This window comes from Oncorhynchus mykiss, chromosome 16 (genome assembly GCF_013265735.2).
Source record: "Oncorhynchus mykiss isolate Arlee chromosome 16, USDA_OmykA_1.1, whole genome shotgun sequence".
NCBI classification, from domain to species: domain Eukaryota; kingdom Metazoa; phylum Chordata; class Actinopteri; order Salmoniformes; family Salmonidae; genus Oncorhynchus; species Oncorhynchus mykiss.
In genome coordinates, this window is record NC_048580.1 from 16535410 (window position 1) to 16553323 (window position 17914).

The 17914-nt window shown below is 42.6% G+C and overlaps 1 protein-coding gene across 1 annotated transcript in view; it reads right to left on the reverse strand.

Moving 5' to 3' along the window:
* The window catches only part of LOC110491454 (ras-related protein Rab-26), a 136427-nt gene that overhangs the window by 36284 nt on the left and 82229 nt on the right, over nucleotides 1-17914 (reverse strand). Inside the window, exon 5 of the mRNA XM_021564921.2 lies at nucleotides 11613-11665. Within this exon, the coding sequence (XP_021420596.2) occupies nucleotides 11613-11665 (53 nt within the window). The remainder of the gene's footprint in view (nucleotides 1-11612; nucleotides 11666-17914) is intronic.

The window sequence follows — 17914 nt, forward strand, 5'->3', positions numbered from 1 at the left end:
AAAAGTTGCTGTGTAGCAGCTCTGAAAGGTTGATTACTCTGTAAAGGGCTGTAGACAGCATAGAATCTCCTCCTCTCTGTCAATCAACATCACAGCATGTGAAGAGACAGTATAAACCTCAAAAAAATGGATATGCAGCACTACTCAACAGCAGTACTTGATAAACAAAGTCTCATTTTAACACTGTCATTCTGTGATCAATTCAGAAATATACTGAACAAAAATCTAAAACGCAACATGCAAGGATTTCAAAGATTTTCAAAGATTTTACTGAGTTACAGTTCATATAAGGAAATCAGTCCATTTAAATCAACTCATTAGGCCCTAATCTATGAATTTCACATGACTGGGCAAGGGGTGTTGCCATGGGTGGGCCTGGGAGGGTATAGGTCCACCCACTGGGGAGCCAGGCCCAGCCAATCAGAATTTGTTTTTCACCACAAAAGGGTTTTATTACAGACAGAAATTCTCAGCACCAACCCCACCCTTCCTCAGATGATCCCGCAGGTGAAGAAGCCGGATGTGGAGTTCCTGGGCTGGCGTGATTACACGTGGTCTGCGGTTGTGAGACTGGTTGGACGTTCTGCCAAATAATCTAAAACGACGGAGGCGCCTTACGATAGAGAATTGAACATTCAATTCAATTCAGAATTGAACATTCAATTCTCTGGCAACAGCTCTGGTGGACATTCCTGTAGTCAGCATGTCAATTGCACGCACCCTCAAAACTTGAGTTATCTGTGGCATTGTGCTGTGTGATAAAACTGCAACTCCATTTTAAAGTGGCCTTTTATTGTCCCCAGCACAAGGTGCACCTGTGTAATCATCATGCCGTAAAATGAGCTTCTTGATATGCCACACCTGTCAGGTAGATGGATCATCTTGGCAAAGGAGAATTGCTCACTAACAGATGTAAACAAATGTCTGCACAAAATTGAGAGAATGAGATGAAACACGGGACCAACATTTTACATGTTTAGGTTATATTTTTGTTCAGTGTAGGTGACAGCTGTGTCAGTAACCAAGGTCATAATTTCCCATCGTCAAAATAATGTATGTCTGCTGTATCAATAACCAATGTGATCATTTCCCATGGTCTCAGCATCTGTCAGCTGTATCAATAACCAATGTGATCATTTCCCATGGTCTCAGCATCTGTCCGCTATATCAATAACCAATGTGATCATTTCCCATGGTCTCAGCATCTGTCCGCTGTATCAATAACCAATGTGATCATTTCCCATGGTCTCAGCATCTGTCAGCTGTATCAATAACCAATGTGATCATTTCCCATGGTCTCAGCATCTGTCAGCTGTATCAATAACCAATGTGATCATTTCCCATGGTCTCAGCATCTGTCAGCTGTATCAATAACCAATGTGATCATTTCCCATGGTCTCAGCATCTGTCAGCTATATCAATAACCAATGTGATAATTTCCCATGGTCTCAGCATCTGTCAGCTGTATCAATAACCAATGTGATCATTTCCCATGGTCTCAGCATCTGTCAGCTGTATCAATAACCAATGTGATCATTTCGCATGGTCTCAGCATCTGTCAGCTGTATCAATAACCAATGTGATCATTTCCCATGGTCTCAGCATCTGTCCGCTGTATCAATAACCAATGTGATCATTTCCCATGGTCTCAGCATCTGTCAGCTGTATCAATAACCAATGTGATCATTTCCCATGGTCTCAGCATCTGTCAGCTGTATCAATAACCCATGTGATCATTTCCCATGGTCTCAGCATCTGTCAGCTGTATCAATAACCAATGTGATCATTTCCCATGGTCTCAGCATCTGTCAGCTGTATCAATAACCAATGTGATAATTTCCCATGGTCTCAACATCTGTCAGCTGTATCAATAACCAATGTGATCATTTCCCATGGTCTCAGCATCTGTCAGCTGTATCAATAACCAATGTGATCATTTCCCATGGTCTCAGCATCTGTCCGCTATATCAATAACCAATGTGATCATTTCCCATGGTCTCAGCATCTGTCCGCTGTATCAATAACCAATGTGATCATTTCCCATGGTCTCAGCATCTGTCAGCTGTATCAATAACCAATGTGATCATTTCCCATGGTCTCAGCATCTGTCAGCTGTATCAATAACCAATGTGATCATTTCCCATGGTCTCAGCATCTGTCAGCTGTATCAATAACCAATGTGATCATTTCCCATGGTCTCAGCATCTGTCAGCTATATCAATAACCAATGTGATAATTTCCCATGGTCTCAGCATCTGTCAGCTGTATCAATAACCAATGTGATCATTTCCCATGGTCTCAGCATCTGTCAGCTGTATCAATAACCAATGTGATCATTTCGCATGGTCTCAGCATCTGTCAGCTGTATCAATAACCAATGTGATCATTTCCCATGGTCTCAGCATCTGTCCGCTGTATCAATAACCAATGTGATCATTTCCCATGGTCTCAGCATCTGTCAGCTGTATCAATAACCAATGTGATCATTTCCCATGGTCTCAGCATCTGTCAGCTGTATCAATAACCCATGTGATCATTTCCCATGGTCTCAGCATCTGTCAGCTGTATCAATAACCAATGTGATCATTTTCCATGGTCTCTGCATCTGTCAGCTGTATCAATAACCAATGTGATAATTTCCCATGGTCTCAACATCTGTCAGCTGTATCAATAACCAATGTGATCATTTCCCATGGTCTCAGCATCTGTCAGCTGTATCAATAACCAATGTGATCATTTCCCATGGTCTCAGCATCTGTCAGCTGTATCAATAACCAATGTGATCATTTCCCATGGTCTCAGCATCTGTCCGCTGTATCAATAACCAATGTGATCATTTCCCATGGTCTCAGCATCTGTTAGCTGTATCAATAACCAATGTTCAGACTCATTAAGAAATGAAAAGAGAACGACCAGCTCTGTCTTTCTCTTCAACGACTGTACATGAATAACTCACATGATGTCTTGAACGGTTCTCGGTGTCTGTTCAGTATTGGTAGATAGAGTACACCACAGGAGGTTGGTGGCACCTTAATTGGGGAGGACGCGCTCGTTGTAATGGCTGGAGTGGAATTAGTGGAACGGTACGAAATACATTAGACATTCCATTCGCTTCGTTCCAGGCATTATTATGAGCCGTCCTCCCCTTAGCAGCCTCCACTGGTACATGTATTCCGAGACTACATATAGCTTATCACATAAACCATTTCCTATTAGGGCTATTTGCGCATTTTGAGTTGCTGATGTCTTTTCTTATGCAAAGTAACAAATATCCTTACGGAGCCTTGCAGCATCTACCACACTAAGCAGTACCTTTCATCACACACAGGCTACCACACTAAATCTTATTTATGACTTTGGGCACTTGTACCCCCTGGGTCACTCCATTACTCACGCTGTCTTAGAGCAGGTAAGCCACGCTGATACCCAGCTTGTTGTGAGCTACTGATGTGCTGCTTTGGTTTCAGTTCCTGGCTCAGCCATCTATTTTAATAGGAGCTATGTAAATGATGATGATGTGTGAGCATTGTGTGTGTGTGTGTGTGTGTGTGTGTGTGTGTGTGTGTGTGTGTGTGTGTATCACATAAACAGTGAGCAGCAGCTGCAGGGATGGTGATATGAGGCAAGACAATAGACATATCTTTACAACCTCTCTGTGTCATTGGTTTCAACAGACTTTCTGCAGAGGGGTGACTCTGTAACAGGTGAGCATGTAACGTGTCAGTGGCTGTAGATGTGGCTGCTTTCATGTCTGCGTTCATTTCAATTAACCTTTTACTGCTGTGTGCTAAAATCAGGGTCACACGGTGTAGTTTGAGACCAATGTATACACCTCACACACGTGATAATGATTTGATTTGATTGGATGGACAGATAAAAATACCTCTACCATGTCAGATACAGAGTTGAAAAGTAATACATTTGGAGTTTGCATCCCAATATTACACATCACAGATGACTGAACAATAACAGCAGATTTTCAGCGTTAAACAAAATAAATAATAATTATTATGAAACATTCCACCCATGAGGCTACAAGGTCATTTGACTGCATGAAAGGGCCCTAAGATCAGACTCAATACGTCAGGACTCTACAAGGTGTCGAAAGCATTCCACAGGGATCCTGGCCCATGTTGACTCCAGAGCTTCCCACAACTGTGTGAAGTTGGCTAGATGTCCTTTAGGTGGTGGACCATTCCATGTTGAGCATGAAGAACCCAGCAGCGTTGCAGTTCTTGAGACACTCAAACCAGTGTGCCTGGCATCTACTACCATACCCCGTTCAAAGGCACTTAAATATTTTGTCTTGCCCATTCATCCTTTGAATGGCACACAAAAACAATCCATGTCTCAATTGTATCGAGGCTTAAAAATCCTTCTTTAATCTGTCTCCTCCCCTTCATCTACACTGATTGAGTGGATTTAACAAGTGACATCAATAAGGGATCATAGCTTTCACCTGGATTCAAGCAGGAGCAGGTGTTCCTAATGTTTTGTACACTGTGTAGATCGCTGTGTATAGAGAGAGAGAGAGAGAGAGAGAGAGAGAGATGGTGAGATCCAGGGGAGAAGATTGAATCTCAGCTCTGGGGAGACAGTTGATATCAGACTGGTATATCTGTGGTACATCTGTTATGAGGGAGAGGGCAGCCAAGATGGAGATTGAAAAGTATTTTCTGAGATAAATACCTTTTTGACCTGTACTGGGTCTGTCAGAATGACTCCCACCTCTACAGTCAGTTCTGATCAAATTACAACCTTTCCATCCTGATGGACCATTTCTGCCTACTAATATTTATAGACAGAAATACCTAGCGCAACCTTGATTGGAATACCTAGCGCAACCTTGGTTGGAATACCTAGCGCAACCTTGGTTGGAATACCTAGCGCAACCTTGGTTGGAATACCTAGCGCAACCTTGATTGGAATACCTAGCGCAACATTGATTGGAATACCTAGCGCAACCTTGGTTGGAATACCTAGCGCAACCTTGGTTGGAATACCTAGAGAAACCTTGATTGGAATACCTAGCGCAACCTTGGTTGGAATACCTAGAGAAACCTTGATTGGAATACCTAGAGAAACCTTGATTGGAATACCTAGCGCAACCTTGATTGGAATACCTAGCGCAACATCGATTGGAATACCTAGAGAAACCTTGATTGGAATACCTAGAGAAACCTTGATTGGAATACCTAGCGCAACCTTGATTGGAATACCTAGCGCAACATTGATTGGAATACCTAGCGCAACCTTGGTTGGAATACCTAGCGCAACCTTGGTTGGAATACCTAGAGAAACCTTGATTGGAATACCTAGCGCAACCTTGGTTGGAATACCTAGAGAAACCTTGATTGGAATACCTAGAGAAACCTTGATTGGAATACCTAGAGAAACCTTGGTTGGAATACCTTGAGAAACCTTGATTGGAATAGGGAATAGTCCACGCCATCGGCCCCCGGGGAGCAGTTGCTGTTGTGGTTTTACTGCCTTGCTCAAGGGCAGAACGACAGATTCTTCCACCTTGCCTGCTCGGGGATTCAAACCAGCGACATTCTGGCTACTGGCCCAATTCTCTTAACCGCTAGGCTACCTGCCGCCTGCTGGTGTGCAAGCTGGTGTGTGTGTGTGTGTGTGTGTGTGTGTGTGTGTGTGTGTGTGTGTGTGTGTGTGTGTGTGTGTGTGTGTGTGTGTGTGTGTGTGTGTGTGTGTGTGTGTGTGTGTGTGGTGTGGTGTGGTGTGTGTGTGTGTAATCATCGCAACAGAGGGAGCAGGGGCAACAAATGACCCATCAGCCAATAACAAGCTCAGCAGGGAAGTTTCTTTCAAATCAGGCTTCCCACACGACTGCCCCCAGTCTCCGTCTGTCTCAGACCAGACACACCACAGGGCACAGGTCTCACATTAACATCTGAAGAATAACTATGAACTGAGAAATTATTTAAATCTCCAATAGTCTGTCTGTTTTGTCCTATAATTCTCTCTCTTCTCCCTCCCCCTCTATTCCTCACCCTATACCCCTATCTCCCTTCCCCTCTATTCCTCACCCTATACCCCTGTCTCCCTTCCCCTCTATTCCCCCCCTATACCCCTGTCTCCCTCCCCCTCTATTCCTCTCCCTATACCCCTGTCTCCCTCCCCTCTATTCCTCTCCCTATACCCCTGTCTCCCTCCCCTCTATTCCTCTCCCTATACCCCTGTCTCCCTCCCCTCTATTCCTCACCCTATACCCCTATCTCCCTTCCCCTCTATTCCTCTCCCTATACCCCTATCTCCCTTCCCCTCTATTCCTCTCCCTATACCCCTGTCTCCCTCCCCCTCTATTCCTCACCCTATACCCCTGTCTCCCTTCCCCTCTATTCCTCTCCCTATACCCCTGTCTCCCTTCCCCTCTATTCCTCTCTATACCCCTGTCTCCCTCCCCTCTATTCCTTTCCCTATACCCCTGTCTCCCTCCCCCTCTATTCCTCACCCTATACCCCTGTCTCCCTTCCCCTCTATTCCTCTCTATACCCCTGTCTCCCTCCCCTCTATTCCTTTCTCTATACCCCTGTCTCCCTCCCCTCTATTCCTTTCCCTATACCCCTGTCTCCCTCCCCCTCTATTCATCACCCTATACCCCTGTCTCCCTTCCCCTCTATTCCTCACCCTATACCCCTGTCTCCCTTCCCCTCTATTCCTTTCTATACCCCTTTCTCCCTCCCCTCTATTCCTTTCCCTATACCCCTGTCTCCCTCCCCCTCTATTCCTCACCCTATACCCCTGTCTCCCTTCCCCTCTATTCCTCTCTATACCCCTGTCTCACTCCCCTCTATTCCTTTCTCTATACCCCTGTCTCCCTCCCCTCTATTCCTTTCCCTATACCCCTGTCTCCCTCCCCCTCTATTCCTCACCCTATACCCCTGTCTCCCTTCCCCTCTACTCCTCTCTATACCCCTGTCTCCCTCCCCTCTATTCCTCTCTATACCCCTGTCTCCCTCCCCCTATACCCCTGTCTCTCTCTTTACCACTCCTTATTTTGAGAGTAAAATATTGTTTACATGCACTGTGTCACGACTTCCGCCGAAGTTGGCTCCCCTGCCTGTTCGGGGGTGCTCGTCGTCACCGGCCTACTAGCCGCCACCGATCCCTTTTTCGTTGTCTGTTTGTGTTGTCTTATTAGTTGCACCTGTATATGTTTGTGTGCTTGATGGGCTTCCTTATTTAAAGTACGTTTACTCCGCCCTTGTTTTGTGCAGGATTATTCTTGTGTTACGTGTGTGCGTTATTTAGGTGTGTTCGTGTTCTAGACTTGGTACCCTGTGTTTTGGGTGGTCCATTTATTTCCGCACCCTGTGTTGTGGGTCTGGCTTTTGTGCTGCATTAAAGTGCACTTTTCCCTGTGGAACTCTCTGCTCTCTGCGCCTGATTCCTCCTCACACACCTAGTCCTGCGTGACACACTGTGGCTCTCTTGAACCTAATATTGTGGTACAGTTAAAAAAACACACTAACACAAATTCACAAAATTGTGTGGGTGCAAACCAGGTCAAGCTAGTAACAGTCTCCAATCTCCCGACAGTCTTGCCAAGGTCCCTGTTCAAACCCATCCATTCAAACTAACAGAGCTCTGAAAGCCCTTCACGTCTTTACAGATGACTCAACTCTCAACATACGTATTCTTTTCTCCAAGGTTAGAGGTTAGAGAGATGAGGGAAAGAGAGAGACAAGGGAAAGCGAGAGAGAAAGAGATGAGAGAAAGAGACGAGGGAAAGAGAGCGATGGAGGGTCATGCAGAGTGGAGTGCTTGTAAAAACAGAACGGATGAAAGACAGTGGATTTTTGTGGCCCTGTCGAACCCACCCCTTGAGCTCCAGCTTCCCGTCACGGCTATGGTGTTGTGAACATGGTAACACAAAGAAAACATATGTATTACATACTCAACAAAGCACATACTATTGCAGAATGTACATGAATTATCATGTAGGATGAAGAAAGACTTTCTGTTGACTGACCAAAATGAAACATCCAAATGTACCATGACCCAGATGCATTCAAATCAAATCCATTTATATAGCCCTTCGTACATCAGCTGATATCTCAAAGTGCTGTACCGAAACCCTGCCTAAAAACCCCAAACAGCAAGCAATGCAGGTGTAGAAGCATTTAGAGTGTAATAGTTACACATGATAAGAAAAAGTCCAAAGTGAAAACTAATTTGAATAAAACAAGTCGATGGTTGCCCTGGGGATAGCTCCCCCGCAGATGTAAGGTAATAAGCAATAGAATTCTAGTGTAATAAACTAGGTGGTTTGTTCCTCACTAAGTGCATTCGGTCCTGCTTTCCGAAATGCTTTCAACCTCTCGTGGCACTATGTGCTGCACTCTCTGCTGGTTACTCCCACACACTTGGCCATGCGCAAGTGTACACACACACACACACACACACACACACACACACACACACACACACACACACAATCTGCCAACCATGGCCTTTATTCTCTGCACTTCAATCACTGTGGTTACCATTGATTAACATGTATATGCCTGCATTGTGACGTGTGTGAACGCGTGCGTGTGTGTGCGCCACTACGTATAGAATAGCTGAACAGGTGTACTCTCTCAACCTGCCCCAGGTGGACCTGCACCAAACCCCACCACGTCTCTCTCAACACACATGCCTCTGAAGCATGAAACAGCACCTGCTTGAAATGTAAATGCTGCCACGAACTATACTCCAGTATGTGGGTGAATCTCCATGTTGAGGATGTAGATGGGCATAATATGCATGGTAGAGATAAGCAGGTTGGGATCCAACAAATTCAAATGAGAATGGTTGATTATCATACTGTAATCTGCAGCACGGACAGATAGGAAATACACAGAAATGTGATAGTGATGTATTGTCTATGAATGAGAAGGAGGAGGGAGTTTACAGTGAAAAGGAAAAATAGATACAAGTACTGGTCAAAAGTCTGGACACACCTACTCATTCAAGGCTTTTCCTTTGTTCTTTCTATTTATCACATTGGAGAATAAATGTGAAGACATCAGAACTACGAAATGACTTGTATGGAATCACGTAGTAACCAAAAACTATTAAACAAATCAAAACATATTTTAGATTTGAGATTCTTTGAAGTAGCTACACTTTTTTCTGGATGACAGCTTTGCACATGCTTGGCATTCTCTCAACCAGCTTCATGAGGTAGTCACCTGGAAGGCCTTGTTAAAAGTTTATTTGTGGAATTTCTTTCCTTCTTAATGCGTTTGAGCTAATCAGTTGTGTTGTGACAATGTAGGGGTGGTATACAGAAGATAGCCCTATTTGGTAACAGACCAATTCCATTATATGGCAAGAACAGCTCAAATAAGCAAAGAGAAACGACAATCCATCATTACTTTAAGACATGAAGGTCAGTCAATATGGAACATTTCAAGAACTTTCAAAGTTTCAAGTGCAGTTGCAAAAACCATCAAGCACTGTGATGAAACTGGCTCTCATGAGGACCGCCACAGGAAAGGAAGACCCAGAGTTCCCTCTGCTGCAGAGGAGAAGTTCATTAGAGCTACCAGCCTCAGAAATTGCAGCCCAAGTAAATGCTTCACGGAGTTCAAGTCATAGACACATCACAACATCAATGGTTCAGAGGAGACTGCATGAATCAGGCCTCCATGGTCGAATTGCTGCAAAGAAACCCCTACTAAAGGACACCAATAACAAGAGGAGACTTGCTTAGGCCAAGAAACACGAGCAATGGACATTAGATCGGTGGAAATCTGTCCTTTGGTCTGTTGAGTCCAAATTTGAGATTTTTGGTTCCAACCGCCATGTCTTGTGAGACGCAGAGTAGATGAATGGATGATCTCTGCAAGTGTGGTTCCCACCATGAACCATAGAAAAGGAGGTGTGATGGTGTGGGGGTGCTTTTCTGGTCTGTGATTTATTTAGAAATGAAGGCCCACTTAACCAGCATTGCTACCACAGCATTCTGCAGCGATATGCCATCTCATCTGCTTTGTGCTTAGTGGGACTATCATTTGTTTTTCAACAGGACAATGACCCAACACATCTCCAGACCGTGTAAGTGCTATTTGACCAAGAAGGATGCATCAGATGACCTGGCCTCCACAATCACCCGACCTCATCCCAAACCATCTCAATTGGGTTGAGTTGGACCGCAGAGTGAAGGAAAAACAGCCAACAAGTGCTCAGCATATGTAGTAACTCCTTCAAGACTGTTGGAAAAGCATTCCTCAGGACCTGGTTGAATGCCAAGAGTGTGTAAAGCTGTCATCAAGGCAAAGGGTGACTACTTTGAAGAATCTCAAATATAAAATATATTTGGATTTGTTAAACACATTTTTGGTTACTACATGACTCCATATGTGTATAATTTCATAATTTTGATGTCTTCACTATTATTCTACAATGTAGAAAAAAAATCTACAAAAAAAAACAACCTTGAATGAGTAGTTGTGTCCAAACTTTTAACTGGTACTGTACCTCAACACAAAACATGTAAACCGTTTACATTTTAAGGAAAAATACAAACTTATACGAATTCATTTCATAGTTATACTGGACTCTACGGAACAAATTTTACACATTAATAAACGAGTGCTACACATTTGTGGTGAATGTGATGCTTTCCCCTTTATATAACCTGGTGGAATGCGCTGCATAAATAGCCAACCATTATTACGGTCTTCATCAACGCCAGCCGAATTGAAAGTAACCTGCGCTGTTGATTAAGTCAAAGTATGTGAGAGTAATCACACCGTCTCTGCTTTCTAGGGCCCTGCGTATCTCCTGTATGAGAACCAGCTGCAGTTCCACAAGTGGAAACAGATGGCTCTGCAGCTACACGACATAGCTTCTCTTTGATGACTACACACCATTTGAGGCCATTTAACAGCCCACGTCTCTTTAAACCCCCCCTGTCGCGAAGACTTCTTGCCCTTTAATGTTCATCAAAGGACTAACATAGCTGTGGAGAGGACTGAGGGGGTGAAAAGATTACGGCTGAAATGGCCTCCAGATCACAGTCTCATTAGAGAGCAGTCTGCGACGGCGGAGAGATGACACCATTTTGTGTCCTGACAGATCTGTTCCAACATTTTGGAAAATAATTACCTGTGATCTGCATCTACACACTCCATTCATCATCATCATAATCATCAGATCCAACTCTGACCTCACAATGGGCTCTATTTCAAAATGGTAGAATACAAAACAAGACAGCGCCATCATAATGTTCTTCTACACAGCTAATGGTACCAGCTCGTCACACGTCACCTCACATCACACAGGGTGGAAAGAAATAGAGGGAGAAAGATGAGGCAGAAATGGAGGAAGGAGGAAGGGGTTGAATAGGATGGACGGTAAGGGAGACATGGAAGGAGATGGTAGAGGGATGACATAGAGGTCAATGGAAGAGAAATAAAGGAAGTGAAGAGAATGGAGGGATGACTATGGAACTTTGCCAAGACCCAAACGGCGTTCCATAGATGACGCAGGTTAGACAATGCCAGATATATAGAGGTGGGAAAGATTAAGAAAAGGAGAACCTTTATGCAGTGTTAAAGATCTGTCCCACAGACGGGACTTGACACCGGACCAAGTCTTACCTTGATGTTGTCAAAGGAGGCCTTGTTAGTGACATCGTAGAGCAAGAGGAGAGCTGGGGAGAGATCACAGACACAGAGCATATCAACAGGCTATCTACGGATGGCGTCCACTAGAATCACTATCATAAGACTTGACAGAAAGTAAAAGTCAAACTAAGGAAAACTTCCATTTGTGGACTTTAAAACCTTTTAAATTGATCATACATATTTGGCGCAATGTCATGAAATTAGAACAGAATATAGAATAGTGCAGAACCTGATTGTCTATCTGCGGTTGGATATTCTGAATATGTAATCAGCCGAGCCAGAATGATCATGTTTCAACCACAGTGAACAAAGCCCACTGATGGCCTGTACCACAGTGATATATCATCATTCATCAATACATAACATTCATAATGGCATTTCCACCCCTGAAGTCAATACACAATAGTGACATGACAGCCTTTACATAAGCAACTATAGTATGCATTGGTTGAAGCTCAATCTTAAATTCCCTCCCATCATATCTAAGCCACTATGGCACCAATGTCGATGAAAATTCACAAATGAATTTGATTGGAGGTACACAACACACTCTTCGCCTCAGGGTGGTTAGCATTAGGGACGTCAGAAATGTCAAACATGAGGCTACAGCATCAATAAGGGGACCATTTGACTAAATACGTTTGTATGTGCAACAGTTTTGATTAAATTCACAGTTTTACCGCTCACGTGCACAGTTCTGTCCAATAAAAACCAATGATATGCTACCTTTTTTTAGCATTTCTGTCAATGCTAACATCTTTTCAGCCAAATCTTAGAGCGCATATGGCTGAAATCATCTGTGTAAACTGCTGACCAGGAAACTTGTGTGTAATCAGAGCACAAACAAGATAGTGGACGTCCTTGGCTGCTATTATAGCCAGTTAGATGCACCAAACTTTGGGAACTTTGTGAAAACTGCCATGCTGCTAATTTATAATACATGCACACACCAGAACAGACTGTTCGAAAATCCAGAGCAATTCCTAGCGCTAACCTTATGCATTAATTATGCAAATTTCTTCTTGTCATTATGATTCAACTTTGTGCTGACTGATCAACACAGTGTCAAGTTACTTTTTAGCGTGTTCCAGAAGTCGCCATCCACAAGTAAAAAGAAGCAGGAGTGCGGGTTGCACACAAAGCACCTAGGTAAGACAACATCATTGCTTGCTTGCGGGACCTGTGCGCAGTCAAAAGAAAAAACACCATGCTTGCTAACCAGGTTAGCTATGTTGTAAAACCAACTGTTAGACAAAAAATTTTAACGAGCAAGAGACATAAAACGTTCAATGCACTGAGTGACTGAACAAAGACATTATGGAACAAACGTGTTCCGTCTTCACCAGACTGTCCATTTAAATAGTGCCAAGTTAATGTATCTACAGAATAACAGTGTCTGAAGTGTAACCACCCCGGGATTTGAAGGCCCTGGGTTCGCCTAGTGGAGAAGATATTTTGACCGTTCACTTTCGTGTATAGTTTTTGATACCTCAACCCTTTCTCAACAAACACACACCGGTGTGCACACGCCAACACGCTGTGTGCTTATTGTCATTTATTAGGTGCCTCTGAAAAGAGCCTTTGGGTTCGTTGAGCATCGTTGAATGGCAAGAGACAGGCAGTGTGACGTGTCCTAGTACTAGTTTGCTGTCACGTTCTGACCTTTATTTCCTTTGTTTTGTCGTTATTTAGTATGGTCAGGGCGTGAGTTTGGGGTGGGCAGTCTATGTTTGTTTTTCTGTGATTTTGGGATTTCTATGTTTCGGCCTAGTATGGTTCTCAATCAGAGGCAGGTGTCATTAGTTGTCTCTGATTGAGAATCATACTTAGGTAGCCTGGGTTTCACTGTTTGTTTGTGGGTGTTTGTTTCCGTGTCTGTGTTTTTCACCACACGGTACTGTTTCGGTTTGTCATTTCACGTATTCGTTTATTGTTTTTGTATTTCATAGTGTTCAGTGTGTTTTTAATTAAAAACGATAGGAAAACCCTTACATTTGCACGTCTTTATTTTCTTTAACCTTTATTTAAATATTGAGATTAAAAATCTATTTTACAAGAGAGCCCTGTATATATTACAATGAAGACCAGAATAATAAAACAAACAATATAATTCAGCATAAAATAACAAAATAAACATATTTAATAAAAGCAATCACATTCAACTACATAGAGGTCCTCAATCAATAACTTAAAACTGCCTGAGTGGCACCAGCACACGTAACTGCACTGAACTCTACAGATTGTTGCACAAATTAGGGGCAACCAAAAAAACGATGCAGATTTTCCCAAATTGTGGAGACTGAAGGGATCTCTAGTGTTATCCATTCCTGAAAACGGGTTTGTTAACTTATGATTCTTAACTGAATTAATGAAGTTACATATGAAGGGAGTTTGTGAACGATTGCTTTATAAATAAATCAAAGAGAATGCCGCTCTCTTCTTACAAACAGAGAGGTCCATCCCACATTTTTATACAGACTACAAAGAGGAGGAGAGAACTGTGGAGAAACTGTGGAGAAACTAGCTCAAACTCTCAAGGAAGACGTCCATCCATCAGATGTAAGCCATCCCTACGGTACAAATGCACACAATAAGTTGCACAGGTTGCAAACATTTCTCATTTTCAGGTGCCACTTTGTCATTTGAGAAGCTAAGACATTGGTCAAGCGGGTCCAAGTGAGCTGACAAACGACTAACGCCTTTTATGCACACAGTACATCGCACACTATCAGTAGCACTTATGTACACGTAATGTAGAAAACATTAAGAACTTTCCATGACAGACTGACCAGGTGAATCCAGGCGAAAGCTATGATCCCTTATCGATGTCACTTGTTAAATCCACTTCAATCAGTGTAGATGAAGGGAAGGAGACAGGTTAAAGAAGGATTGTTAAACCTTCAGAAAATTGAGACATGGATTGTGTCTGCGTGCTATTTAGAGGGTGAATAGACAAGACAAAATATTTAAGTGCCTTTGAACAGGGTATGGTAGTAGGTGCCAGGCCCACCGGTTTGTTTCAAGAACTGCATCGCTTCTGGGTTTTTCACACTGTTTCCCGTGCATATCAAGAATGGTCCACCACCCAAATGACACCCCACAACTGTATGTTGTATTTATTATGGATCCCCATTTGTTCTTGCCCAAGGCAGCAGCTACTCTACCTGGGGTCCAGCCAAATTAAGGCAGTTATACAATTTTAAAAACATTACAATAAATTCACAAGAGATTTCACAACGCATTAAGTGTTGTGCCAGGTTTCTACATTGTAGAATAATAGTGAAGACATCAAAACTATGAAATAACATATATAATCATGTAGTACCCACAAAGTTGTTAAACAAATCTAAATATATTTTATATTTGAGATTCTTCAAAGTAGCCACCCTTTGCCTCTGTACACAGAAGATAGCCTTATTTGGTAAAAGACCAAGTCCATATTATGGCAAGAATAGCTCAAATAAGCAAAGAGAAATGACAGTCCATCATTACTTGAAAACATGAAGGTCAGTCAAGAACTTTGAAAGTTTCTTCATGTACAGTCCCAAAAACCGTGAAGCTCTATGATGTAACTGGCTCTCATGAGGACTGTCACAGGAAATGAAAGCCCAGAGTTACCTCTGCTGCAGAGGATAAGTTCATTAGAGTTACCAGCCTCAAAGAATTGCAGCTCAAATATATGCTTCACACAGTTCAAGTAACAGACACATCTCAACTAGAGGTTGACCGATTAATCGGCAATTAGGGCCGATTTCAAGTTCTCATAACAATCGGTAATCTGCATTTTTGGACTCCACGAGGAGACTGCGTGGCAGGCTGACCACCTGTTACGCGAGTGCAGCAAGGAGCCAAGGTAAGTTGCTAGCTAGCTTTAAACTTATAAAAATAAATCAATCTTAACATAATCACTAGTGAACTACACATGGTTGATGATATTACTAGTTTATCTAGCTTGACCTGCGTTGCAAATAATCAATGCGGTGCCTGTTAATTTATTATCGAATCACAGCCTACTTCAACTTTGACAAATGGGTGATTTATTAACAAGCGCATATGCGAAAAAATCACTGACAATGCACCAATGTACCTAATCATAAACAGCCATGCCTTTCTTAAAATCAATACACAATAATATTTTTTTAACCTGCATATTTAGTTAAAATAAATTAATGTTAGCAGGCAATATTAACCAGGGAAATGGTGTCACTTCTCTTGCGTTCATTGCAAGCAGAGTCAGGGAGTACGCAGCAGTTTGGGCCACCTGCCTTGTTGCGAACTGTGTGAAGAACATTTCTTCCTAACAAAGACCGTAATTAATTTGCCAGAATTTTACATAATTGTGACATAAGATTGAAGGTTGTGTAATGTAACAGCAGTATTTAGACTTAGGGATGACACCTGTTCGATAAAATACGGAATGGTTCCATATTTCACTGAAAGAATAAACGTTTTGTTTTCGAAATGATAGTTTCCAGATTTGATCATATTGATGACCTAAGGCTCGTATTTCTGTGTTTATTATGTTATAATTAAGTCTATGATTTGATATTTGATAGAGCAGTCTGACTGAGTGGTAGGCAGCAGCAGGCTCGTAAGCATTCATTCAAACAGCACTTTCCTGCGTTTGCTTACAGCTCTTAGCAATGCTTGAAGCACAGCGCTGTTTATGACTTCAAGCCGATCAAATCCCGAGATTAGGCTGGCAATACTATAGTGCCTATAAGAACATCCAATAGTCAAAGGTGTATGAAATACAAATGGTATAGAGAGAAATAGTCCTATATTTCCTATAATAACTACAACCTAAAAGACTCATGTTAAAAAGGAACCACCAGCTTTCATATGTTCTCATGTTCTGAGCAAGGAACTTAAACGTTAGCTTTTTTTGATCCTCCAATAATTGGTATCGGCATTGAAAAATCATATTCGGTCGACCTCTAATCTCAACATCAGCTGTGTGGAGGAAACTGTGTGAATCAGACCTTCATGGTCGAATTGCTACAAAGAAATCACTACTAAAGGACACCAATAAGAAGAATAGACTTGCTTTGGCCAAGAAACACAAGCAATTGACATTAAATCAGTAGAAATCTGTCTTTTGTCAACAGGACAATAACCCAACACACCTCCAGGCTGTGTAAGGGCTATTTGACCAAGAAGGAGAGTGATGGAGTGCTGCATCAGATAACCTGGTCCCCACAATCACCTGACCTCAACCCAATTCAGATGGTTTGGGATGAGTTGGACTGCAGAGTGATGGAAAAGCAGCCAACAAGTGCTCAGCATATGTGGGAACTCCTTCAAGACTGTTGGAAAAGCATTCCTCATGAAGCTGGTTGGGAGAATGCCAAGAGTGTGCAAAGCTGTGTTTTTCATAGTTATGATATCTTTACTATTTTTCTACAATGTAGAAAATAGTAAAAATAAAGAAACCCTTAGATGAGTAGGTGTGTCAAAACTTTTGACCTCACATAAGGGTTTACAAGAAATTGCTCCACACGGACTCCACACTCTCCTCTCCTCAAAACAATTAGGAATGAATGTTTCCATCCATCCACCCCCCCCCCCCCTCCCCCCTCAACCTGCTTCACATCTCCCTATGGCATTTCACGCCCAATTTATTTATGGTTTAATTAATTTATTCTGTTTTAGTTTTTGTGGGATGGGGAGGGGGAACAATTCCATGAAGGGTGCATAATTAGCGTATGGCTGGGGAGAAGGAAGCCGTAGCCTGCTCCATTTCGCTCACTGATAACACAGCCATGGCTTTTTACACACCACCAGTGGAGTGTGGGGGGGGTTCTGTCTACTGGAATGAAGCAGCCTTGAACAGAACAGACAAGAACAGTACAGTCCAACAAACTAGAACAGAAAGGAACAGATCAGAACAGACCAAAACAGACCAGACCATGTCTGAATGCAGCACGTCTTTATCAGCCTCTAACAGATGAGGGAGGGAAGGAGAAAATTAAAAAATCCTCTCCTCTCCTTCCCCCTCTCCAATCAAATTAACTCTCCTGAAACAGTGGGAGGAAGAGGGGAAGGTTCCGGTGGAGGTTCAAGGGAACTAAAGTTTGGTAAACTGTTGCTCCCAGGTGTTCCTAGTCAAATCCAATCAAATTTTATTGGTCACATACACATATTTAGCAGATGTTATTGCTGGTGTAGCGAAATGCGTGTGTTCCTAGCTCCAACAGTGCAGTAGTATCTAACAATTCACAACAATACACAAATCTAAAGGTAAAATAAATTTATAAATATTAGGACGACCAATG